General features: G+C 37.3%; 1 protein-coding gene across 2 annotated transcripts in view; it reads left to right on the forward strand.

Moving 5' to 3' along the window:
- The window catches only part of CEP112 (centrosomal protein 112), a 560,812-nt gene that overhangs the window by 284,188 nt on the left and 249,309 nt on the right, over nt 1–27,315 (forward strand). For both annotated transcript variants that reach the window (XM_037809125.1, XM_037809126.1), the window contains one exon: nt 364–546. In XM_037809125.1, the coding sequence (XP_037665053.1) occupies nt 364–546 (183 nt within the window). The remainder of the gene's footprint in view (nt 1–363; nt 547–27,315) is intronic.

Raw genomic sequence — 27,315 nt, forward strand, 5'->3', positions numbered from 1 at the left:
AAAAAACAAAGCGTACAGACTATTAACCGTTTATAACCATTGCTGATCAGTAATACCCGGATTCTTGGCGGGGGTGGGGGAGTGGTGGTGGAATACCTACCATACAGCATAATTGTTTTTCAATGTTCAGACATTTGTGTCCACAGATTGCAGAAAGATTAAATGAATATGCCCAACTTTCTTGAATATTAGGAGGTTTGGATAAAATCTCACCCAAATGACAGTATTTCAGGGGTGAGGTAATAATGACGCAAAAATAAAATTTTCAAGTTGGACAAATTAGAGAAAAATTAAGCTGTACATGAGTTGTCATGACGACAAGGATGTTCTGTTGATGAACTGTCCTCCTCATTGTCCAATCAGATAGTAGAGCTGAAGCTGGAGCATGAACAGGAGAAGACGCACCTATTACAGCAGCATAACGCAGAGAAGGATAGCTTAGTCCGAGACCATGAACGGGAAATTGAAAAACTGGAAAAACAGCTTCGCGCTGCCAATATGGAGCATGAAAATCAAATTCAAGAGTTCAAGAAACGAGATGCACAGGTAATTATCAATAATATTTCATAAAGCGGGTACCTATTTTCACAAAGTCATCAGCGTTTAATGTTTTCTTTTTATTCTTGTTGATGCACGCTGTTTGATCATTTGCAAAACTGACATATAAATGTGATTTTTTTTTCTCTCCCCCTCCCCGTTTTGGGGATGAATAAGGCTTTAACTACAGAAACCACAGGTAGCCAGATTAAAAATCCCATGGCGCGCTATAACTTGGCCTCTTTTTTATAATCTTGTCTCAGTTCCTTTCATGATGGATTTTTTTTTTTCTAAGGTATCTGCCCCTTCCCCCTCCCCTCAGCCTTAGCAAATCCCTATGAAGGGTATCAGGGCCCCCTCCTTGCCTTTTGTTTTAATCTCTGTAGGTAATAAAGCTTTTGTTTTCATATTTGCTTATCCTTCAGAGTGTTGCTTTTTTTCATTAGGCTCTGTATTTGATTAGATCACTCAGATGGTAATTGATAAAAATGACTTCAGAGAAGGGCTCTTTCCCATCAGGTCTGTTGTTTTTTCCTATGTACACATACACTTGCCTCCATCTCTGTAGTCCCTGTTGGAAGCCATTGGGCAGAATAACCCCCAGCTGTGGTAGCATTTGACTCTTCAAACTTATGGATGAAATGTGCACTGTCAGCATGGAAAATTATCTTTATAAATTTCAGATGAAAAAAGTCTTATTGGGTGTCTATCTTTGTGATAACAATACATTCTTTAGGGTATATATAATCAAAGGCCTTTGGTGTATCCTCTTGAGATTACTGTGAAATTTTATTAGAAAAAAAATTAAGAGCAATTGATAACAATAAAAAGACAATTTTCTTTCCCACTAACATCATAACATATAGTGGGTCTCAACACCTCTTTTCCCATTGAAATCTAGCCATACTGTCCATACCACAGATAAGCTTTTTCCCCCGGTTACCTTTCTTTCCCAAGTAGTATAATTTTCAAGCAACGAAATAAACCTTTAGTTTGTTATGATATATGTTTAAACAGTTTTACAATGATCTAAACATAAAATTATTACTAATGAAATAAGATATTAATCTCTCGAGTGGAAGGCGGGAGGCGGTAAGGGAAGGAATAGGAATTATTGATTATTTTAAATTTGACTTTGAGGTGTCTTTTATTTTCTTAGAATAACTGTGGCAATATAAACATGCTCAGTACATTTTTTTTTTTGTCTACAATATATATTTATAGGAAAATTATTTTCCAATTTGTTCTATGGTGGTTTTTAAAAAGGTCGTCATTGTAGTAGCCATGGTACCAGAATAACCAGGTGGTCCCTGTTAAATCAGTGTGCATTATACTTTTGCCACCAATTCCTTGGATCCTTTGTAAAATAGATGGCTCTTTTGATTTCTAACCATGCAATTTATTAAGAATCTTCTCAAACTTACCCTTTCCCTCAAACATGATGTTAAACCTTACCATTGTCTTCTATGACAAGGGGTTTGGGTTCTGAATATGTGTAGGGTCTGTTTGGATAGTAGAATTCAATAATTGGTACACTAAAATACATTAATTTACATAATTTCCTACTATTTTGGTGATGTTGTGGAAAGCCGACAGAAGTGGAGGCCAAATTTAGGGGAAATCTTTGTGATTTTTCATATGTCGTATCTGCCATTTAGGGTGCGGTTCATTCAGTGATAACAAAAGGGAAATTTTAGAACTGTTAACGTATAATTAAACCACAGGGATAGTATAATAAAGTTTCTAATAGATGTTCTTTCTATTGAAATATTAAGTATGAGGACTATATGGCCTCTTGGATGCTGGATCTTAGGTTTATTTTTCTTATATTTTGTGTTTTTCTTGGAATGTTTTTCTAATTGGCTGTGGCTGTCACGGGAATGCCAGTAAGCAATGGAAACTTAGGCTACATTTATTCTTGATCAAAATAAAAATAATTTTCTGTATAAGTTGTACTTTGTTGTTTTCAGGGAATACATTTTAAAAATCCTTTTAGCAATATATACCAAATACTAATAAATTGTATTTATTTTTGGTTATTTATTGAGGGTATTAATTCAGAATTTCCTTCCGGTAAGTCCTAAATTCTGCAAATATATCTTTTCAATATTATGATCTAAATAATCTAATATTTAATGCCTTTTAAGTCCTGAATTCCTTTCCCAAATTTCAGAAAAACAGAGTGGGCAATATGTTTTATAAAATAGAAGATCTTTGTTCAAATCACTGTGTTGTGGTTTAATGCAGAACAAATATATGTATCTTAAATGTTGGGTTGTATAATTTTTGATTTTAGTTCCAGAGAGACATTTGATTTTTCACTTAACATTTGGCTGCTCCATTTTAGCAATGGAGGCCATTTTGAAGAAAGGGCTACTTGAAATATTTAACTGAAACAGTACCATGAAATATGTATTTTGGACACTCTGGTTTTGTTTGCTGCTTTTCTTCCATCAGATTTTTGAATGAAGACAGTATCCTAAAAATCTCCTTTTGGCATCTTCCAAATATATGGTGTATTTTATAATGATTAGAAAATCATTGTTATAAAGTACAGTTGCTACCTTAAGGTCAATCATTCAACTAAGAGCTCAGTTTCGGTGAAAATCCTATATAATTATTACAGGTTAGTTGTTACTAAAATGATTTCTGATTTTTAGGGAAATGATAAGATAGAGTAATACTACTAAGGATAATTAACCGTTTTCCTTATTTTAATTAGTGCATTTAGCTGATTATCCTATTCATGTATTATATTTTTGTCATAATATCTTAGATTTCAGTAGCAGAATATTTATTTTATGTTGCAATACTTACATTTTCTAAATGCATGTTAAATTTTACCACCCTCATACAAGATGCTCATTTCTAGTATCTATGTAAGATCATAATGTTTAAGGAAAAAGCATCCATATCAGTAGAAATCAAAACATATAAAAATTCATAACCTCATTGTCAAATATTTCTCATTTATCAGGTCCCTCTTATTGAAATTATTTTGGAGAGTGATTTGATTGAGTCAATCATGTTTTTTTTTTAATATAAAGGAAATGTATAAAGATCATCTTAGGAAAGCCTCTTCTAACATGACAGTTCTACATGTAAATCTTGTTTTGCTTTTGAACTGCAATATAATGAAAGAATCTCTGCAGTTTATTCTGTTGAATTAGAAGAAAATCAGAACATAGGTTCCTTGATCCCTTAGTTGTTCTTTTAGGACCTGAATCATTGAGAGATTGTTTGATCTTTTATGTGGCCAAAGTGAGTGGCATGTATGAACCCTGTAGAGACTGTTGCATAGGACCTTTGTGATCCACCCCAGAGATGGCGTCACCATCTTAGGATTGTTGTCCATGTGACCTGCTGAGGTACAGAGAGAGCGAGGGCTCAGGGTAACCACAGTAACCACTGTGAACCGCTGTCATAACTGGAGATTACCTGCGGCACACCTGGAGAAGGTTCCCGTCAGAGATACTGGAAAATGTATTAACTTAGTGTCTGTATAGAGTAAAATGGGTCTTGCTTGACATTGACATCTAAATGCCCTTCTTGGTTCCCTAAACTGAGAATCATGATTCTAATTTGAATACTTTTTGCATTATAAATGGACCAATAATCTTGATTTTGTCATATCAATTTACTTCAAGAGGCTGAACCGCTTACTTATCTAAAACATGGAATTTTCAGAATTTCTCTTCTTACTCTCTTCTATGAACAATTACTTTTTCCCTAAAGCTATTTATGGTAAGACCATTTTACTTTTTAAAAATTATATCCTAAAAACATTGCTTTATTTTCCATGAATTTGGTGATCTGGGCACAAGATAAATTCTCCATTTATAAACAGGGTGTGTGCATGCATGCAGTGAATTAAGCCTTGGCTATCATTCTTCAAAGTTACTTAAAGGGCACATTTAACAATATGTGTAGCCTGAACATTATTCTTAAACCCTTTATTTATGGCCTTTGGGCTTTGGTAGCATTTTTCTATTGATAATATTTGATTTTAATTTATTCGTATCCCTACTACTTTCAAAAAAGATTTAAGGCAGCATTTCATGATGAGCACACACTTGAATAATAACTGAAAATGATAATTAAGCAATAAATAATATTTACCCACATCAGATACTGAAAAAAAAAAAAACCTGCTACAATTAGGTACAAGTTTAAACTCTGAGCTTGCCTAGAAGCCACAGCAAAGAGGGAAACATGCTGAATTGTTTAACTAATTATCTAATGAAAGAAATTATACCAGTTCATTTTCTTATGAAGGATATTGACTGATACTGTTCTCTATATGTTAAAACATTTGGAAGTAAAATCTGGTGTGAAAGCCTTAGATTCTTTAAGTACCTCATAAAATGTAATTAGTAGATTTTATTTTAGTGTGCTTAATTTCATTTTAATTTGACGAAGATACATTATTCTGAGATCAAAAACAGAAATTTGCTTTGAGAAACCACATTTTATAAATGTTATGAATGAAAAGAGCTTTTTTTAAGTCATGGGCCTAGAAAATTCTAATTCTCTCATTATATCATTGTTCCAGGAACCCTTGCAAAATATCTTTTCTTTAGGAAGTAAAAATCAGGATCATGGTTGAGATTAGAACTAGTGTGGAATTTAATGCTTGAATATTGAATTCAAAGTATGTTACTCTCTTTCTTATATCTGGTTCTCTTGTCCCCTGAATTTATCACATAAACAACTGTAAGGAATAATAAAATCAAGTAGTAACTGTCCAGGAGTATACGATACATGTACCTATACTAAAATGGTTCATATCCTACCCATAACCAAAATAATATTTCATCATTTGTATTTATTCCTTAACATCATATGCTTGGTTCTGAGGCAGTAAATATTTTGTATTTCTTTGGGTCAAACTGGATTGATTGCTTGGAAAAACCAAACTATTTAAACTGTATTTTGCCCCAACATATTGAGGCTCTTGCTGTTCAGGTAACTTCTTCCTGGTGACACACACTGTCCATTGGCGTGGGGACCTGTGTTCAGCGGTGTACACACAGCACTTTAATACTCATCCCTGATGGACAGCGGGACGCCAGAGTGAGGTGAAGTGTGTTTTAAGTATTAACTGGATTTGCTGCAAAGTTGGACAGCGTTTAACATCAGGCATTAGAAGAGTTGGTGGAAGACATTTTTAACATTTCACGTTTTTATTTTGCCGAAAGAAAACAAGACTTTTTCATTGTACTTGTGGTAAAACCACACTTTACAATGGTCAATTCATGCTCTTTAGATTAAGTTTTATAATATTATCTAAGTGCTGTATTTAAAATAGCCCAAGAATTTTCTGTATACATTTAAAACATAATTAGTGGTTTTCCTAACCAGGCTATTTTTAAAAGCCTGTGGGGATGTACTGTTGTTTTCCAATGCTGAAGGCCTAGCTCATACAGAATTTTCCAAATAATGGGGGTGAAAATCCTTCTCAAATGTTGAGGTAGATTGATTGGTGAGACTATCTTGTTTTATTAGCTTCCAATAGTGGTATGTCTAAAAATATTACATATGAATTTGATATATATTTGTATTATTTATATATTATTATGTATAAGAATACTATTTCTTATGAACTTAAAAAATCTATGAATAAATGCCCTTTCAAATAAAGCTTACATTTTTATAAGTCACCAGCCTTTTTTTTCCACTATTATTCTAAAATTCTGTTTTTATTTCCATCTTACAAGCACAGAATTAACATGTATACCTATTGTTAAACTATCATGATTGACTCACCTTTGTCTTCTTCATGGAAAAAAATTATATTGAGTTTAAAAACATAAAAATACAGGCTGAGGCAGGGAAATTGATTTTTCTCTAAGAATAAACCATTTTTAGAAGTAGTATACAGTGTATCTTCATGCCTGTGCATATTTCTTAAAGATGGCAGTTACCATGGAAACCACATTCCATGGTATGTAGTCCACTTTTAGATAGAGTATTCCTTTAAAAGACAGACCTTCTAAATAACATAAAATGATCCCTTTGAATTAGCAACTTAATGTCATTTAATGATTGCTTTAAAAATCTGTCTTTTGTCCTCATGTACATAATGGATTTCTTTAGAAAGATTAAAATTGCTCTTGAAGAAGCAATAAATAAATGCTGGAGATTTTTTTTTTTTTTTTTTTTGAGTAAGAGTATAATGTGAGCACTCTACAGTGGAGACAATTGGGAGGATTGCAGGGAAACACAAGTCTATGGATACGAGGTGTTTCGCCAGACACAAAGCTTTTAGTCATATCAAGTGTACAAATATCCTGCAATAATACAGTCAGATTAAGTAAACTAAGGAGATGACCAAATCGATTTTTTTTCAATTTACACATAAGGCAGTTGCGGTTCAAGGACATTATCTTGCCCTAGGTCACAGAACTAGCAAACCATGGCTTCTTAATCTTAATTCTGTGCGCTATCTTTAAAGCACAGCCTCCTCCAAGAAAGATTTTAGATTTTTGGAGAGATTTGGACATGGCAGAAGAGAACAGATTTGTATGTGGATCTTTGCCTGGCATGGGAGAAAGACACTGATGCTCTTTGTTCTCCATGCTGAGCTTCCCATAGCAATTTGCATTTCTTTCAGTGATTTGCCATAGTTGATGTTGCTGGGAAGTCATAATTGAATAATGCTATTTGAATTCCAGCTTTAGTAAGCAGGACCTCCTAGAACAACACTGAATTTTTGTGCTTGTGCATGTTTAACAACAGCAGTGGCATCACAACAATGACAACAAATATTTATTGTGTGCTTACCATGTACTAAGCTCTCTGCTAGGTCCTTTACATTGCATTTTCTCATTCAAGTCTTACAGACCCTCTGGGGATTTAATGTCCTATTTGAAAACTGGTTTGACCTTTTTACTTGGGTTAGAAGAAGACTGTATGTATTTCCATTTTGCCAGTGAGAAAAGATTCAGAAAGCACACATAAATTGCCCAAGGTTACGTAACCAATACGTTGTGTAGCTGGTACTCACAGCAAAGTCCCCTGCCCAATATACCTGCTTATGTATGAGCTTATTGTCTCTGAATTTCATTTACAGAATTTAAAAATATTCTGCATAAATCCATAGATTTAAAATACTGATACCCATATCTCTGACTATGTAAATCCAAGTCTAGTCTTAGCCAGTAGTTTCAATCTTTCTTCAGTGTCTCTGTTCTGAGAAATAAGCACTTCTTAATATCATCCTTGGGAATTAATTCCCACAGATTTAAGAATTTTTAGAATGAAAAAATGAATGCATTTTTGAGATTCGTTCACTTTTGGTTTCTACGTTATTACTGAAATAAGAAAGTATGCACAGAGTAGGAATCCACTAGGGTTTTAGGTCAATGGGGCCCACCAATCTCTATCAAAATGGTTTGTTTAGGAAGTTACTTTTAGGACTGGAAGTTACCTTTGTGGCTGTTGTGAATGGTTTATAAGAGATGGATGGCTGTTATATTTGCATACTATTTTAGAATATTGCATATGATCCATTCATTTTATGGAATGAGTTTTTTAATCTCAAAACGTTCAATGGCAGTTATTTTTTTTCCTTAAAGGAACCCAAATGAGCATTTTCTGTTTTAACTTCTCCTATTATAAGACAGCAGCTAATCAAAACTTTTTTAAAAAAAAATGAGGTCAAGATGATTTAGTAAGTTCAAACCTGAAGACTTTCTTTATAGATGCACAAGGTATAATTAGAGAATGCATTTATTTTAAAATCCTCAAAAACAATTTCTGTCAATGAAGTTTTGGCTTAATTGATAAATAATTTGGTTGAAATTAAAAATGTTTAAGAGGACCTTTTTAAAAAATAAAATCCCCCGGAGATAAATTATTACTCCATATGCTAAATGTCAATTTCATTGACACAAGGAAAAATGCTTTTTTAGCATATTCTTCTTCTTTCTCCTTTTCGCCTCTGTGTCAAATGAAATTACTAGAATGTTGGCAGAATATATCTTTGGGAAACATTGAATGCTTAACTCTTCTTCCTTGATGTCTTTAAGAAGTCATTTTTGGATTTCTGACTCATTTCTGTAAGAGGCATCCCTGATATCTTCATTTGTATATCTGAGGTAATTTTTTATGGCAGAGAAGTTGAAGCCGAAGTGCAAGAAATGATTGACAAAATGGTGATATCATCAAATGTTCAAAGAGTTGGCAAATTGAAGCTTATTAAACAGTCGTTTTTTCTTCCATTCTGGACTAATTGGAATCATGCCTAGTTGCAGGATATGAAAGATATTAAACACCTGAGCATTTTCATGACAGAAAATGACAGAGATTGATGTTAGGGAGACCTTAAACTCCTGTTTGAGGAGAAGAGTGAGGCATTACATGGAAATAATAGTCTATTTTCAAGCTACTTTAATATTTATGTACAGAAATATTTGAAGAATATTGCTATTAGGAGGAACCTTTTAGATAATAAAAATTGGCCTAATTATGGCTATTACATCTTAAGGTTAAAAATTTTTTTTTATTGTGCCGCAAAGCATTGAAATTGTCAGGTTGGTATGAAACGTGAGATTATGGTTTCAGTTGAAAAAAATAATAAAATTCAGTGATAAAATTTTTTTCACTTATTTTCACAGTTCTTCTACATTGTTACCTGACCTCCTGAGTACTTTTGGATAGTTGTATTTGTTTTAGTTTCCTTTGGCTGCTCAAGGAAATACCATGCAATGGGTCAGCTTAAACAATGGCTATGAGAAAGTTTTGAGGCTAAAAGAAAGTCCAAATCAAGGTATCAAGGTGATGCTTTTTTCCCCAAAACTGGTGTTCTGGGGCTGGCTGCTGGCCATGGGTCCTTAGCTTGTCGTATGGTAAGGCCCATGGCGGCGTCTCCTGGTCTCTCCCTTCTCTTCCAGCTCCCCTTGATGTTAGCTTCTGGCTGCTTCCTCTGCGGCTTTCTCTCTGTGTCTGAGTTTCATTCTGCTTGTAAAGGACTCCAGTAAGAGGATAAAGACCCGTCCTTTTTGAGCTGGGCCACACCTTAACTAAAGTAACCTCATCAAAAGGTCCTACTTACAAACGGATACATACAGCTCCAAACCATCATCCCATTATACTAGGAGTTTGGGAAAGAGCACAAGCAATCAGGAAAAAACAATACACAGTAAGACTTCCAGGTTTTGAAAATGTGTGTCATTTTTCCAGTTTATTTTGATTTCTTTTGCTTGGATTTGAAGATAGGCCTGAGAGTATTAGTAAAATGTGAAAGTGAGTAAATAGTGTCTTCAGAGAATGAAGTTTGCTGAACCATGTGGCCTGAATCTGGCATCTTCTCTTTTTTTGTCGGCGCACTTTTAATGCAGCATTAGTCTTGAGGAGTGTGTGGGTGGGGGGTGGGGAGGGGGGGACACTCCCTCCCACCGCTGCCTTTGCTCATAGGAGTTTTCAGTGTACAGGGAAGCAATAGTCTGGCCAGGCCCAGCATCTCAGAACAGGGGAATAGTCTAGTGGAAAGAATTAAATATTGCAGATCTTTGAAAAGGTTAAAATTAAACTGGGGATTCATTCATTATAAGTTTGCTCCTTTAGTTAGTATTTATTAATGAAACAAACCTCAGATCCTTAGGTTGGGACCTTGTTTATTTTGTTATTTGCAAATGTATCATTTAATGTACAGAGTGCATGTGTTAACAAATGTTTCCTGAAAAGCTAACTTTCGTAATATAAACTTTTTCCCTGTGTATTGGACAAATTATATGATAACTCTAGATTTAGTAATGTTTTCATGTGCAGCAAGAGAAGTGCAGTGTGAGGGTTGAAAATTTTTTGTTCTCCGATTATTCAAAAGTTACCATCAAAGCTGTTGATAGACAAAAGCCATGAGTTCAAGAAGAACAGTGTGTTTCCTGAAAAATCTGATTGAGCATATGATGGTTCAGACTTCAGGTGAAACTTGAAAATGCACTCCTATACTTTCACCTGTCTAAACCATTTCTAGTGACGTGCAATAAAAATCACTATCACCATAAACTGGGTGCCTCTTAAAAGTAAAAGTCGTTGAATTCAGTAAGAGTAGTAGATGAAGTTTTCTCTCATGAAAATCATAATTATTGTTAACTATTCTGATTGCTCTTTGAAATCTCATTGTCCCAGACTGATTGACAAAATGGAACTGTGTGACTTGAAAATTTTAAATTGTGACTCTTCAGATAATATATAAATGAAATTTATGTCCACTTACGTTTCCCTGTCTATAAAAATCAGGCAGAATTGTGAAATGGACTTTCTTCAACCTGATTCACTCATTCAATAAATATTTTTTAGTGCATAGCTCTGGGAGGTGCCTTCTCTTCCTGGTGTATGTGCATGTTGCCCTGGAGCTGCATAGGACCCAACCTCTAAGGTCACCGGGGGTTCCTGCGCCTGGTACAGTAAAGAACAACACAGACTGTACTCTCCTCTAAAGCAAGTTACTTTGAGTAGGGGAAGACAGGTGATGATTCACAAATAACAAATAAACAAGGTGAGCATCAGATAGCCATCACTGGTAGGTGGAGAATTAAAATTGGGTTTTACGAGACAGTGACCGAGTGACTGTGTTAGCTGGCCTTCACAGAAGGCCTCTCAAGGAAGAAACTTCTAAGCTGAGATCTGCTTGATGAGAAGCCACAAAACTGAGAACGACTGGCACAGAGCCCCTGAGGGAGAAGAAGTTTGGCGTGGTCAAGAAATGAGAAAGGATGCGTGTGTGGCATGAGCATAGCAGTGCGGAAGGGCAATAGGTGAAGAGGTTGGAAAGCAGGCGCAGGGTCTTTTAAGCCCTGGTGAGGAGTTTGGATTCCATCTTAAATGTGAGGGGAAGACAATAAGAAGCTTTCAAGCGGTAAGGTGACATGATTTAATTCATGGTTTTAAGAGATCCCTCTGGCTGTTGTATATAGCCATAGATAGGTTTGTATGACATTTGTACCCGTCAGTAGAACTTGCTGATGGATTAGGTGTGAGAAGTGAGGGAAAGGAGAATTAAAAGTAACTCCTGGAGTTTTGGTTTGTTGCAACTAGATAGTTGATGTCAAATTTGAGGAAGATTGGGAGAGAATGAAATCAAAAGCAAGAATTTTGTTGTCAAGCTTAGTCTGAGTTGCATCTTAAATGTCCAAACGGCAATTTGCCAGTCAAGGAGTTGAATGTGCAGGTCAAGATTCCAGAGATATAAATCTGGGCATCGTTGGCATATAGATAATAATTAAAGCATGGATGCAATTGTCAATTTCTTATTGAACATTAAGACAAAGATGCTGGTTCTGGTTCACTGCCAGTCTCCACCACTTACTAGCTCTATAAACCCAGGTAAATCACTTAATATCCATCATCATTTTCCATATCTGTAATATTCATTCATTGATTTGATGGCATTCATGGAGCTCCTAATATGTTTTAGGCCTTAGGCTAAGGCCTAGGAATGTTCAAAATGGGATGGTCCCTGCCCTCCAGTTCCCCCTATAGGGGAAAAACAGGCACTATGCACCTGTCATAAAAGAATGGTGACATGATTCATACCAACAGATATGAGCAAAGACTGACTTCCTTTAACATAGGCAAAAGATGCATCTCACCACACACAGAAGGCTGCAGAGAGTGGGAGATGCAGTAACACCCTGGTCATCCCTGGTCAGAAGGACAAGCTGTCCAGGCCCTCAAGTTCCCACTGAAGGCACCCTTCTGCTGAGTTTAAGGAACTTCCTTTGCCATTCTCTAGGGTGGGAGAGATTAATACTTTGACTCTTCTCTACTTTCTGGAAATTCTCGCTACATGCCTGTTACCTACCAGGTGAATAAGTAACTGGTAGCAATACCAGCATTTCTCTGAAAACAACAAAGAGTCTATGGAAAGGTTATGTTCTGTGGTCCTCTCTAGCAGGCCCAGCCTTCAGGCCCTCCAGGGTTACCAGTGTATTCACAGCAGAGTGCAATAAAGTGGTAGAGGTGCTTTGTTCCCAAGTAAAGAAGACATGATAATCATGGGGTATAGGGTCAGGGGAGGTGACCAGAAGAGGTTGCATAAAGGAGATGTCATATGTATTGAGTTTTAAAAATGGGTAGAAATTCAGTCTGTAAATTAGAGTGAGAAAAGCATTCTAAGCAGAAGGAGCAGGATCAGTATCTAGAGAACATTTTATACTCTATTGAGGAGTCTTGACTGGCTCCTGTTGACCAGTGGTCTCCAGGGTGGGGTTTATACTGCCTGTCTATGCTTCTATGCTGCCATTTCTATTTACAATGTCTCTTCCATCTCACTTCATTATCCTACTTGTAGTATTGTTTACCCCTTTTGGTAATTATTTAGAACAGTATTCTCCTGTCAACAATCAGAAGTCACTGAAGACTTTTAAGCAGAGGATTAAGCATTATAGGGGAGTAAGATTGGAGGAAGGATGACTAGTTAGGAGTCATCCACATGAGAGATAGTGAAGGCCTCAGCTAAGCATTGGCAGTGGTGAAGGTTGATGTGGCAGTGAGGGAGAGACAGGGGTCCCAGTGTTATGGCTTGATATTCTGAGGGACATTTAGGTATAAATGCCACTTAAGCAACTGGAGATAGAGGGCAAGAGTTCAAAAGAGAGCTCTCCATAGGAAATAAAGATTTGGGAGTCATCAGCATGGATGGTACTGGATGTCAAGGGTGAAGATAAGATCTCCCAATATGGGGGAATAGAATGAGAATCAGAGACACTCAGTGCCTACAGGGAAGATAGGAGAAATAGAGCTGGATAAGAAAACTGAGTACATCAAGTGTACTGAGTCCAGAGAGATAGGAAGGGAACCAAAAGAAAGTGGCAAGAGAAAAAAATAAAAGGCAGTAATACCTCTGACTCCTGGATTATTGTGAGACTTTGAAATGGGCATATAGTTTTCAATAGCCCTGTAAATGTTAGTTTAGTTTTTTCAAATTGTGAACTCTGGCTATACAACATAAATGGACAAATGCACCAAATGAAGAACAGTCCTATGAAGAATGACTCTTCATAGCAAATTCTGTGGCTGCACATAGATTTTGAGATTAGGAAGTCCATTTCAGAGATGGTAAAAATGAGACCCAGATGAATGAAGTGACTTGAGCGGGTTAGTGGCAGAGTCAGCCATAACTTGCAGGCAGCACTAAGCCAAGCTTCCTTAGTGATGTGGGGCAGATCAGTTGCATGCCCAGCCCAGCGTCTCCAGTCTCACAGCTGCTCCTGACAGCAGTTAGGGTTCAGGTCTAGAGAGCTTTCCCAGGTGGGGTATGAAGAAAGTTTTCACATCTCACCTGGAGAAGCAAAATTGATTGCCAGGCTCACCCAGTGAGACAGAAACTTAATTTTAGGAGAAGATGAGAGCAGGTTTTATCTAGGCCTGTGCAAGAGCCAAGCATTTGAGGAGCTGAGACCAAATCCAAAGGGACATAAGGAGATCCAGTAGATCCATAAGCTGCTCGGAAGCTGCTTGAATATGTCCAGATTCTCAGACTGAGTCAAGTGGCTGTGAGAAAGCACCCACTCCAGAATATTCTTTCACACTGCCTGGAATCTATCAGTTAGAGTGCTTGAAATATCTCTGTATGGAATTTGTCTGGGCTGATTAATGTTTTTCTCTTGCTTTCCATTTTCTCTATTTAATACCTTTGCCTTGAGTAGGTAACGCATGCATTTAAAAATTCAAAATGGATAAAAATATAAAGTAAATATAAGTTTGAATAGGTAATTTACAAGCACTTTAAAAGTTCAAATGAACAAAGGTATTTGGTAGAAACAACAAATGATCTCTTTTATGATAAAAATATATTTCCAAAGATTCCTCCATTTATCTCTGTTTTCATTCATCATTTACTGAATACCTTCATATACCAGTCATCATGTAAAGAGGAGGGATACAAAACAAATAAGACCAAGCCCTTCCCTGAAAGAGTTCATGATCTTGCCAGGCAATTTAGCAAGTGGAGAAAGGATTGCAAATGAGATCATTGCTGTTATCTAGTTATCTGCCCCACACCCCCTATTACTCTCATTTAGCCACAATCCATTACACTGAAGAAATGGGAGTTTTGATGATGGAAAGAGTGTAAAAAGGAGCCAGGGAGGAGAGATGTGACAGGAAGATAACTCTCGGGGGGACACCAGAGGGGAGTTGTAGTCAAATTTAGACTTCTTGAGGTAAGGGAGGAGAGATGCCAGGGAAAGGCGTTGGGGAGTGCAGACAAGTGGTAGGAAGGTGCTTAAGACAGACTTCTCCTGCCAATACTGTAATTGCCTAGAGACCTGAAAGAGGAAGCAGCCCCTCCCTTTGGAAAATAGATCCCTAGGTTGCCCCTGTCCTCAAAGAAAACCTGGGCGAGAGGATTGCCACGTCTGCTTCTTCATGGTCAGGTTGCAGCCTCCCACGTACTGGGAGATCCGCTCTCTCTGGATCGGGAGGGCTGCCTGCTCCTCCTCTCTACTTCCCAGGCCTGCTGCCTGATCCTGCTTGAGAACGTTATTCCCTCTCCTTCAGCCCAGTCCCAGTCCTTGTATCCTATTTGCCAAGCTGCCTCCAGATGCCCTTGCAGGGCTGGACTAAAGGGTAGCTGTCGGAAGTGAACAGGTGTGTGCTGAAGGGTCCTCACCATGTAAGATTACACGGAAAGAAGGGAGCAGTACTTAGCTAACTATTGGAAATGGAACCGTGGGAAATTTCAACATCCATTTTTCACTAAAATAGTCATTTTCATTAAAATGTGACTTCATTGTATATAGAAATACAAGCGTTTTCAACTAGAAATGCCTCATTTTCATTTTTCGGTGTGTCATTTAGTTTGCAGAAGGGAATCAAGCACAATATTATTTGCTAGGCACTTTCGTGTGCTTTCTGGGAGTAGGTAGGTATTATCTGAGTTCCTACAGAGATGGAAACAGATGCCAGCTGTGCAGCTCATAAGTGAGCCCAATTCTGTCTCACTCCAAAGCCTGCGACCTCTCTCTCCCCTGCACCTTCAGGGACGTGGATTACAGGCCTCCCTGTTATTGGGAAGCCTCTTCTTGCTGCCACTCACCAGAGACCTGTGGTTAACATCCTTGAAGACAGTGAGGGTAATTTCACAGAACCAATCAAATTGACATGTCAGAACCACTTAGAAGGGCAAAGAGTTTGGAGATACTTCATCCCCCTCCCCCAAATCCCAGCACAGTGTCCCCCAGCATTTTACACACGCTGTTACAGCTTGCTCTTTTTGAGTAGGCGTTAATGTCCTACTGTAGCTATGGCTGCATTTGTTTCCCCTAAGCAACTGCTTCTCTTCTGAGCTCTGTGGCAGCCTATGGTTGTTTAGGTTGAGCTCCAGCATGTTTCTAAACATTAATTTGGTTTGACATGACTTGGTGCACAAATTAATTATTCAGGCACATATTGTTCCATGTACAGAAAAAGAAGGAAACTGTAGTGAATTGCATTCTAACTACCACATGTGAATTGCAGTGTTACCAGCGATCAGACTATTGAAGAACAAAAACTGGCAACATGCAGTAACTCTGAATTTGGTCAGCCCCTCAAAATTAGCATAAATATGTGAAGCAATCAGAATAGTTTTAGGCTTCCTAGGAAAGTGTCCTTATTCTTATCTAGTTCTAAAGGAATGTGCAATAAACTTTTCATTTAACCAAGTATAAAAATATGTCTGCTATGCAGTTATAATCATGTGTCATTAATCAGAAAATACTGCAGAAACACTGACAAATTAAAAACACAAGGATGTGTCTGCAAGGGTTTTTTTCAGCCATTAAAAAGCTGCTTCACCTTTCAGGCAAGCTCTTTTACAGCAACTTTTTACTCAGTGTACTGACATCTTCAAAGACTCTGACATCTGTCGGCCTTTGAACTACCATTAAAAAATATTATCCCATTTCCATTCTTTTATGCCCATTTTTTTAATTATAGCCCTTCTTTCAAGTTGGGAACATGGTTGGTTTAAATGATGCTGTCCTTTCGTTTTCAGCCACCCAGCTGCGGTTTGAATAAATTGATGTAGAATCAAAGGCGGGACTTTAAAGGAAAAAGGTTTGATGGACTTGGACTCCGAACCAGATGAGGTTTTATGATGAAAAGGGTTTAATCCCAGCACAGGCATTGCTTCTATCAGTTGAGCAGTACAAAGCAATTCATATATATAGGTTCACGCGAAATGATCTATTTTTTTTTTTTTTAACAGCACAGATCTCTTCAGGACTTGCAAATGTGGCATTAGCTAATATTCAGACAGCTGATTTTCTTTCATCCACCAGAAGCTTATGATTATAGAACAGTTCTCGAATTGGAAATGAGAGCTGCAACACAGATTTAAAGCTGTGCTGTCTGATTTGTATTCAATATACATGTCACTGCGGGACAGGCTAGTCTGGGCCAAGCTGGTTCAATACAAGGAAAAACAGTTTCATCATCTGAGATTCTTAGTAAAAAATATCACCAGCTAATTAAAACAGCAGTCTCATGACTCTTATCTAGCTGTTTGGTTGATTGGTATCTCGTAAAACTTGACAGGAGGGTTGTGAGGATGCATTCTCTTTCATTATATATTCTTTCAGTCTGAATGTGCTCAAGTGCACTGCAGGGTAATGAAGTGTAATCAGTTTATGCAAACCAATTTTTTAACAAGTAAAACAATTTAAAAACAGTTGTTTATTTTGCATTAAAATAATCCAATTATTGATCTTGGAAAAAAATCATTTATGAAAGCATACTTCAACATTTTGTTTGCTCTGTGTGTTATTGAATGATAAATTTTACCTTGAACCAAACAAATTTAATGTAGAACATAGGTCTAAGGCTGCTTGAAAGTAGAAAGTGATTATTTTTTAATATTCTAATAGTAATTCAGAATAAAGAATAATCTCAATCCATTAGAAATTTTTCTCAAGATAAAGTGCACCTGGTTTATATCAGAAATGTGCTATTTTTCAGAACAAAAAAATGGTTCTTCCATTTACTTGGAAGGTTTGGTACCCTATAATTATACCAATTTGACGATTCTGGTCCTTTGTTTTTCCTGTTGTCCAGATAGAATTTCCATTTGAAACTACAGATTAGTGTCCAAAACACTGATAGAGAAATTCTTACTATATAAATATTTAATTTAGCAAAGCATAAACCCTTTGGAAGAACTTCTACGGACAACAGTAGAGAAGCAAATACTTTAATTCTTATTGAACTGTGTTCTGTGGTCTACCTTATATTCTGGATTATTTCATTTTCTGTCATTTTTTTTCCTTCTTCTTGTCTTCTACCTGGAAGGAAACAGGATGAAAGCACTTTCATACAGGATATAACCAGGAAGCACATTGTGCCTACTCCTTACATATTCATAAGAGTTTACTGAAGAAGTTGAATTTCTCTCAATATAATCAGTTTTTCACTCTGTAGTTCTATTTTAGCTTCCCGTATTTTTTTTTTATTACATTGTGACTAACTAGTCTTTTACTGCTTTTAACCAGGTAGTTTAGTTTTCATCACTGAATATTTCCTTTTCACTTTATGCCATTGAGTTATGTCTGTATCTTCCCAATTAATCTGAGATTCCTCCTACTTCTCTGACTTCTCCATCTTAATTTCTTTTATCTGCACTAGCTCCTCTACCTTACACTAAATACTGCAGTCTGCCCCCCCACCCCTTTTTTTCTCAGCTGCTTCTGTTAAGTGGTCACCTGCATTTCAGTGGCCTTAAATATCAACTATATGCTAATAACCATAAAATTCCCTTCTCTCTCCTGAGCTCTGGACTCAAATACCCAACTGCTTCTTAGTTTCTTCTCTTAGCTAGCTCATGAACACTTTAAACTTTACAAGTCCAGAGCTGAACCCCTGACCCTCATCTTCCCTAAGTCTGTCAATGGCATTGCTATCCCCTCAGTGTTCAGGCTGGAACTTGGAAGCCATCCTTGGGTTTTCCCTTTCTCTCAATCCATCAGTGAATACTGTGGATTTAACCCCTAATATAGGTCTCCAATCCATTCATCTCTTTCCATACTTCATTCACTTCTACCCACTCCTCTAATCCAGGGCACCACCCTTTAATTTATACTTCTGGAATACTCTCCTAACTGATCTTGCTTTTCCTTTTCTTTTGCTAAACAGCTATAATTATCTTTTCCAAAATGTAGATAGAATTAGAAAACTCCCCTACTTAAAATCCTCTATTAGCTTGTCTTTAGAATAAAATCCAAGCTTCTTAACTAGGCCTACAATCCCCATATGATCTGGCCCAATAGTTACTCAATCCCCCAACTTTCTCTCCATCTACTATCCCCCTTTAACTGGACTTGAGCAATGCTGGCCCCTTTCCAGTACTAAAGTGTGTCCTATTCTTTCCTGCCTTCAAATCTTATTGCCTGGAACTGGCAGGCCTTTGCTCCAGCTCTTTCATGCTGGGTTAGGCTCAGGTAAAACAGTTTTCCCCTGAGGGAACCTTGAATATGGAGTGAGATCATGTTCATTTACACAGGTTAGTGTGATGCCCCAATACATCCCAGAGTAGTTTGGGCAGAGAATAAAAAGTATTTGCAAAGCCCTCTTGAGGATTGGGGAAATATGTGGATATATTAAACTTCCCCACCTGGGAGATTCCTGATATTCTCACAAGCACTGGGGACTCCCTATTTAATAGGCCAAGCCCTTGATCTTGGGGCTTGCCCTTATGAAACCTATTCCTGCAAAGGAGAAGCTAAGCCTCCTGATAATTATGCCTCTTTTGTTGCTCAGAAGGGACCTCTCTTTCTAAGCCAACTCTGCTGGTAAACTCACTGCCCTCCCTCCTATGTAGGACATGACTCCCAGGGGTGTAAGTCTCCCTGGCAACATGGGATGTGGCTCCTGGGGACGAGCCTGGACCCAGCATTGTGGGATTGGTAGAGCCTTCTTGGACCAAGGAGAAGGAGGAGAAATGAGGCACAGTAGACTTTCAGTGGCTGAGAGATTTCAAATGGAGTTGACGGGTCATTCTGGAGGTTGTTCTTGTGCATTGTACTTTTGGTTTTTAGTGTATTGGAATAGCTAGAGGGAAGTGCCTGAAACTGTTAAACTGTAATCCAGTGGCCTTGGTTCTTAAAGATGATTGCATAGTTGTATAGCTTTTGCAGTGTGACTATGTGATTGTGAGAGCCTTGCAACTGACTCTCCCTTTGTCCAGTGTATAGACAGATGAATAAGAAAATATGGACAAAAATAAATAAATAATGAGGGGTATGGGGGGTATGGGATGTTTTGGGTGTTCTTTTTTGTTTTCATTTTTATTCTTATTTTTATTTTTTTTGGAGTAATGAAAATGTTCAAGTGTTGAATGTGGTGATGAGTGTGTAACTATATGATGATGCCATGAACAACTGATTGTGCACTTTGGATGATTATCTGTTATGTGAATGTATCTCAATAAAATTGCATTAAAAAAAATGATTGCTTTCCCCCTCCCCCTGCTGGAAGAAAAAGGGAATTTTCTCTAGTCTTCACCATGAGAACCTGGCAGAGCTCTTGGAGGTAAAATTCTGGAAAGAGCTGAGACACCCCCTCCCCATCACAACTGGGCCCCTTGGAGCCTTCTACTTTCAGGCCAGTCTACCTTGAGCCTCCAGCACTTCGCCAGTTACAGTTGAAGCATTCCTACCAGTACTGGATCCGGCAGAGAATTTCCGTTCTTGAGCTGCTTCTCCAGATACGTTGTGGCTTTCATTATCTGTCCCTCTGCTGTTCAGGGGGCATTGGTTTGCCCTCTGACCTCAATTATCTGATGCATGTAAGAAGAGTTTGCTTTTCATTTTGTTCAGCTTTTTTCTTGTTGTTGGGCTGGGAGAGACAATGTCCAAGCTCCATGCATGCCGGTCTGGAAAGAGATCTTTTTTTATGCTTGGCTCCTCATTCTTTAAGTCTGAGCTTGATTGTCAGCTCTGCAAGTGGGCCTTCCCTAATGACTATCTAAAAGGGTTTCCCTGCTAGTCTCTATCAAAGGACCTTTTTGGTTACCTTCACAGCACTTTTTTTCAGTTTATAATTACGTATGTGTTACTTTTTTGTCTATTCCCCCAAATAGACTGCAAAAAGAAACCTTATCCATTTCCTCACCTATATACCCTACACGTACCTAAAGAGGTTCCTCATACAGATATTTGCCAACATCTGGACTAATTAAGACAGATTCACTGATCAGTAAGAGCCACGGGAGTCACGTTGGGACCCATCAGCAGTCTGTAGTGGCTGGAGAGTTGGGCTGGATGACAGGAAAGGGGCTGGCTGGGGGCTGGGCTCTCGGAGAAGCCTCCAAGTCATTTTAAAATTGTTCGGTTTTGTTTGTTCTTTGGTGGAGGGCATTGTCAAGATATTTATCATCCTAATGCTTTGAGCTTTTGAAGAATTTCCATTATGCAGTGACAAAAACAAAGTATGGGATAAGTCCATAAGAACGTCATTAGTTTTTACCTGTTTGTGTCTTCCAGAGGAGAGACTGCATCTTCTTTGTCTCTGTATCCCAAGTACCTTGCAGAGGGCCTGACATAAGTACTGATGTTTAATTAGTGAACGAATGAGTACAAATAAATAAATTTATTCTGCAGAGATGGACCTAAGCCTGGGCTTTGTACATTCCCATAGTGTATTTTTAAAACTTGGATTTCTAAAGGATGCAGAGCATGTTCATTAAATCCCCTATAATGATGACTTCAGAGAACTGGTTACCATTTTGGTAATATGATTAAAATTAAAGAATATTCATCCAACATGTACTGAGTTTCAGAACTCAGCTTCAGGTATTTTGTTAGCTGTTGAAGATGCAAAAATGGGTAAGACTCACTTAATCCCAAGGGGTAAAAGACAAAGGGTCATAATTATAAATTAATGTGCTAAGTGCAATGTTAGAGATGCAACGAAGCCATATGATCTGTGAAGAAGGAGACCTAAGCATTCTGGGAAGTCAATGGGAAGGGTGGAAGTTGGGTCCTTCAGCCATGCATGTTCCTTGCGTGCTGCTTCTGTGGCGTTTTCTTTTAAATTTTTTTTTTTATGAAATGCAAAGTTATTTTACCTGTAAATAATTTCTGCCCTGTAGAGGCTGCATGTCCATGAGCAGCAGCATGAACATAATCAACAAAAATCCTTTTCTAAGTTCTTTGCTGAAAGCCATCACAGTCAACCAAGGAATGAATCATGCTACTGATTCCCTGATGTTAGAGCAGTAACCCTACGTAGTTTGCTGCTCCTCCCCATAATTTATATCAAATTCTTCAAAAAGTGGGGGTCAGCATATAGAATGTCTTTAATTTTGTGGCCTTTTGGTAAAGACCATTTAGATTGATGTGGTTTTGATCTTAGAGACATTCTAGGTGCTTCTGTGGCACATGAACTAAATTCCGTGTATAGAAATCCACTTTTATACCATGGAAGTATTACCACTCAGAGGACAAATGTGGGCCTGTGTCATGGTGCGCTGCCGTGCTGCAGAGTCATCGCCTGTTCTTTTTATCCACGTCCAATGGGTATGATGTTATAATTAAGGATGGCTATTTGGCAACGGGAACATAGTCTGAGATCATCTTCAGAAATGTCTTTAGTGCCTTTCCAGGCAATACATCAACTTTTAAGGGGTAAAATAATAAGATGGTTGTTTGAAGCTATGTTGAATGGCCAAGGCAAAAAACACACACATACCCACATATGCACACAGTCTTCTAGTCTCCGAAATCAATGTGTGAAGTTCACTGCATCTGTTCTCATAAAAATGACACAAAGGGGAAAATACATCAGTTATAATAAAGAGGGGACCATTGCAGTATGTCCCAAAGGGCCACTGACTTTCTTATACATTCAACCTACTCCTATTTTTTTTTTTTATTTCATCATAATCAGAAACTTTATCATCTGACATTGAGAGTTCACTTTGGGATCAACGTGTTGCTCCTTAACTAGGCAAAGATTCTGAGGTTGAACAGTCAGGGGAAAGTTTTATCACTTGAATAAGAAAAGTTACGACGTTATTAATAGGCATCGAGCACTGACCACATATTACCCCCATACTAAAGCCAGAAGTAGGAGACAGCTCTGTTTTCTGAGTACTTCTTCATGCTTCAAAATTACAAGCTTGTTAATTGGCTCTAGGAAGTATGCTTAACTGTAAATTAAGGACTCCAGAGAGCTTAGAACTCTAGCTTCTTAGAAGAGACCACCGGTCTCACTTAGAAAGGTCTTTGACAGTGGGTTTTTGCCACATCACCCAGGAATAAAGCCATGGCTCGCTCCATCAGCTGAATTACTTGAAACTGCCTTCAGAATCTTGTCTGCCTCCATAAGGTAGTCACCCTTTTAAATATTTAATTTTGGTTTTTACATATGATCTATTTTTAATACTTATTTTCTTCAAAATATATATACCCAGTAACAAATAGTACATTAGAGCTTCTGAAAAAAGTCAGTAGTCTACTCCCAGCCCAATCTCTAGAAGAGACCTCTTTTAACCTTTTTCTGTTTTATGTCTTGCATTGATTGCTTCCATAATGGAACAGTATGCTCATATCTCCATATCTTGATTTGTTGAACTTAGACAACATTTATTGACTCCTTGCTACAAAACATGAGGATTTAATTGCCACACGCTACCCTCTTTCCACCCTTCTCTCCTTTTCCTATATTGGATAATGATGATTTATAGTTTTTCTCTTGGTTAAAGTTAATAATTTTAAATAATATACTTGTATGTCTTTTTCTTGTTCCATTAACTTTGCTCATCCTTGACTTTTTTTTCTATTTAAGTTAAGGATAAGAGGCCCTTACTGTCTTTCACTAGCCTTTCCCTTTTCTTCCCTCCTTTTGCCAGGTACACATTTACTTTCAGGGTTAAGGTTGTTAATATTTACATTCTGTTTTGCAGTTACAACCAAGTCACGAGTGATTATAAAAGGTGAAAACAACAAATGTTATTATCTTATGATTTCCAAAAATTTGCCAAGCCATCATTTCCTTCTCTAAGAACTTAGTGTCTAACTATGGGGCCATTTGTAGGAGAGAATTCTAACATCAAGGGCATGAGGTGTGTGCTGGTTTGAATGTATTATGTCCCCCAGAAAAAGCCATATTCTTTGATGAAATCTTGTGGGGCAGACAGAATAGTGGGGATTAAGTTGGAACGTTTGAATTAGGTTGTTTGCATGGAGATGCGCCCCACCCAACTGTAGATGATAACTGATGGGATATTTCTATGGAGGCATGGCCCCACCCATTCGGGGTGGGCCTTGATCGGTGGAGCCATATAAATGAACTGGCTCAAGGAGAGAAAACTCAGTGCAGCTGTGAGTGACGTTTTGAAGAGGAGCAAGCTTGCTAGAGAGGAGCGTCCTGGGAGAAAGCCATTTTGAAACCAGAACTTTGGAGCAGACGCCAGCCATGTGCCTTCCCAGCTAACAGAGGTTTTCCAGACGCCATTGGCCATCCTCCTGTGAAGGTACCCGATTACTGATGTGTTATCTTGGACACTTTATGACCTTAAGACTGTAACTGTGTAGCCAAATAAACCCCCTTTTTATAAAAGCCAGTCCATCTCTGGTGTTTTGCATTCTGCAGCATTAGCAAACTAGAACAAGGTGCTATGACTGTCTGCCTATTTTGATGTTTATTGAATTTCTAATTGTGTCTTTCTTGCAACTAATATATCTGCATCATAGTCTCAGGGTTTTTAATTCTTGCAGTTATTGCATTCACGAAGAGAGGTCTCTGGGTTGTCTTTGACTGGAGCTCACTCTCCACCCTCACACTCCTTATGGGTAGGTTGCCCTGTAGGACTGCTGTATAGCTGTCTCCCTGAGACGTTCTTTCACTGCTCCGCTGGGTTGGAGCTACCATTTCTTGACTTATTTTCTCATTTTGCTAGAGTTCTTTTTAAGTAATGTCTCAAGAAAAAATCGTTGGAGGTAAACTTTTTGAGTCTTTCATTATTGGGAAATTTCATTATTTTTGCCCTCATATTTTATAAGGATATAAAGTTCAAGGTTAAAAAAACCATTTCTGAACTTCCACTCAAAGCAGTGGTATGAATTAAGATACCACATTATACATTCTGGCTACAGCATATTTTTAATGCATTTGTGAGCTCATAGAAAGGAAGGGAAGATGTCAAGGACCAACTACCCCACTCCTAACCTCTCCTAAAATAAAGATGAAACATTGGTGAACAGAATGCAAACCTGAAAGTTAGGATTGCCCCAAGAGCAATAACAGCAGAGTAATCTGGAGACAAACTCTCAGACCCATTACAAGGCAGGGAAGCTGAACTTGGGATTGTCACATTAAGCCTCTGAGGGAAGCAAAAAATGGTCCTAGTTGGTATTGTTCCCTGGCTCCTTCTTAGGAGCAAATGAAGATTCTCTTTGGAGGAAGCCATCCCAGCTGAGGCCCACAAGTATCCCAAAGTTGAGATAAAAGAAAATATGAGCTTGTAAAATCAACAAACATGAGAAAACAAACTAACATGAGTGAGATCAGCAGAAATGACCAATAGATTTTTACTTCCAAGGACTTCATGTAATTTCTAATACAGAATACATGTGAAATGTTTAAAGAAATAAAATGTGAATCATAAAAATGTGAAAGCAAGCCGAGATTACCAAAATTTCCAAGCAGAATGACAAACGACCCAAATAGAGCTTTTCAAAATCAAAGACATAATTGAAATTAAAAACTCATTGGAAAGATTAAAGCAAAAGTTTAGACACAGCAAAAGAATTAGTGAACTGCAAAATAAAATTTGAGATTACCTGAAATGCCACATAAAGTAAAAAAAGATGGAAAATATGAAAGGTTAGGAGCTGTGGAATATAATGTGAGGTGTAATATGTATGTAATCTAAGTTCCAGAAAGAAAGGAGAGCAGGTATGGGGCATTGTGCCACTTGACAAGATAGTGTCTGAGAACTTTCAAGACCTGAAGGAAGATGCCAATACACAGATTCAGGAGGGACAACAAATCCTAATATAGGATCAATAAGTAACAAACTGTACCTAGACACATCACAGTGAAACTGCGGAACACAAAGACAAAAGAAAGAATTTAAGAACAGTCAGAGGAAAAAGGTGGATCATCTGCATAGCAATAATAATCGGGCCACGACGGAAGCCTGACAGAATGGAATAAAATCTTCAAAGCATTGAGAGAAAACTACAGCCAGCCTAGAACTGTATAGTCAGTAATAGACTCTCTCAAGAATTGGTGTGAGAAAAGACATTTTCTTTTCAACACTAGTTAAAGGAGAGACTGTTAGTTTCAATTTTAAAAAGGGAGAAGGAGAGAATTGCCGTTAATAGATTTTTTATTACAAAAATGTCTACAGATGTATTCCAGAAAGAAAGAAGACAACACCGGAAGGGAAATATGAGATGTAAAAGGAGCAGTGAGCAAATACATTAGTAAATATAAAGGTGAATGTATACAGAGTTTATATATTTAAAAAATGATGCTGTCTACTTTGTTTTTTCAAAAAAGGGACAACAGAAGTTTCTGGACAACAACATATGCCGAGAGGGTGTTGCTTGTAGTTAACGTGTCCTGGGACACATATTGACTGGAAAGGGCAGGAGGGGGTTGCACATTTAAGATTTTTGAACTTTAGGTAAATCAAACCTCAGTAAAAAGTAAATCAACTCCAATTTATGATTTTTTAAAAATTATTAGCATAATAGATATCAAAGGAAATGTCCTTATGCTGATAAAAAATATATATTAAATCCACAGTAAATGTCATTCTTTATGATGAAATTTTAGAAGCATTGCCTTTAAAATCATGATGATTTCCATTGTGTTGGCTTCTATCAAATACTTTACATAAGTCTGTATCTCTGTAGTACTATGGGACAAAATAAAAGATGCGAGGACTGGACAGCAAGAAACAAAAACTACCGTCATTATTTACAGATGACATAAATAATAGTTGGGAAAGCCCCAAATCTCTAAATAATTAAGTAGGATGATTAGATATAAAATCAGTACAATATATAAGAATCAACTACATTTTTATACCCTAGCAATAGACATAATTTTTTTAAATGCTTTTACAATTGCAACAAAACACAAAGTTTCCAGAAACAAACAAAAAAATGTGGTTTTCTGAAATTTTGTAATTGATGTAATTTGGCACAAGTCTCTTTCCTGCTCTGGAAAATTCTTTTGTATTATTATGTTTGATAATTTTCTCCTTTCCAGTTTTTGTTATTCTTTTTCTGGGGAGCTCCTTTTAGTTGTATATTGAAGCTCCCTGCTTAGTTTTCATGACCCATTTTTTTCCTCATATTTTCTTTCATTTTTGTCTTTTCACTTAATGCTTCTGGAGATTTCCTTCCCTTAATTTGCAAGAATCATATTTTAAGGCTCTAAGAAATCATTTTGTACTTTTTATGTTTATTTTTTAGAGCATCTTGTTCTCATTTGATAAATGTAATAAATTTTCCTCTTTCCCAGTTTATGAATTAGAATGATTTTTTTAAGGTTCTGGTCCCTGAATTATCTCTTTCCTCAGAGATAGTTTTTCTGTTTATCTTGATATTTGTCTTTTAAATTTATTGGTCTTGGCTTTTCTTAAATGTTTGGTGATTCTTGCTTTCTATTCATTTTTATAAAAGAGGACTAGTGTTTAGTTCTTGTTGCTGCCGTAGCAAATTACCACGCACTTTGTTGCTTAAAACGATAAAAATTTATTATCTTACAGTTCTGGAGGTCAGAAGTCTGAAATGAGCCTTCTGGGACCAAACTCAAGGTGTCAGCAGGACTCGTTCCTTC

This window comes from Choloepus didactylus, chromosome 18 (assembly GCF_015220235.1).
Source record: "Choloepus didactylus isolate mChoDid1 chromosome 18, mChoDid1.pri, whole genome shotgun sequence".
In the NCBI taxonomy this organism is placed as follows: Eukaryota; Metazoa; Chordata; class Mammalia; order Pilosa; family Megalonychidae; genus Choloepus; species Choloepus didactylus.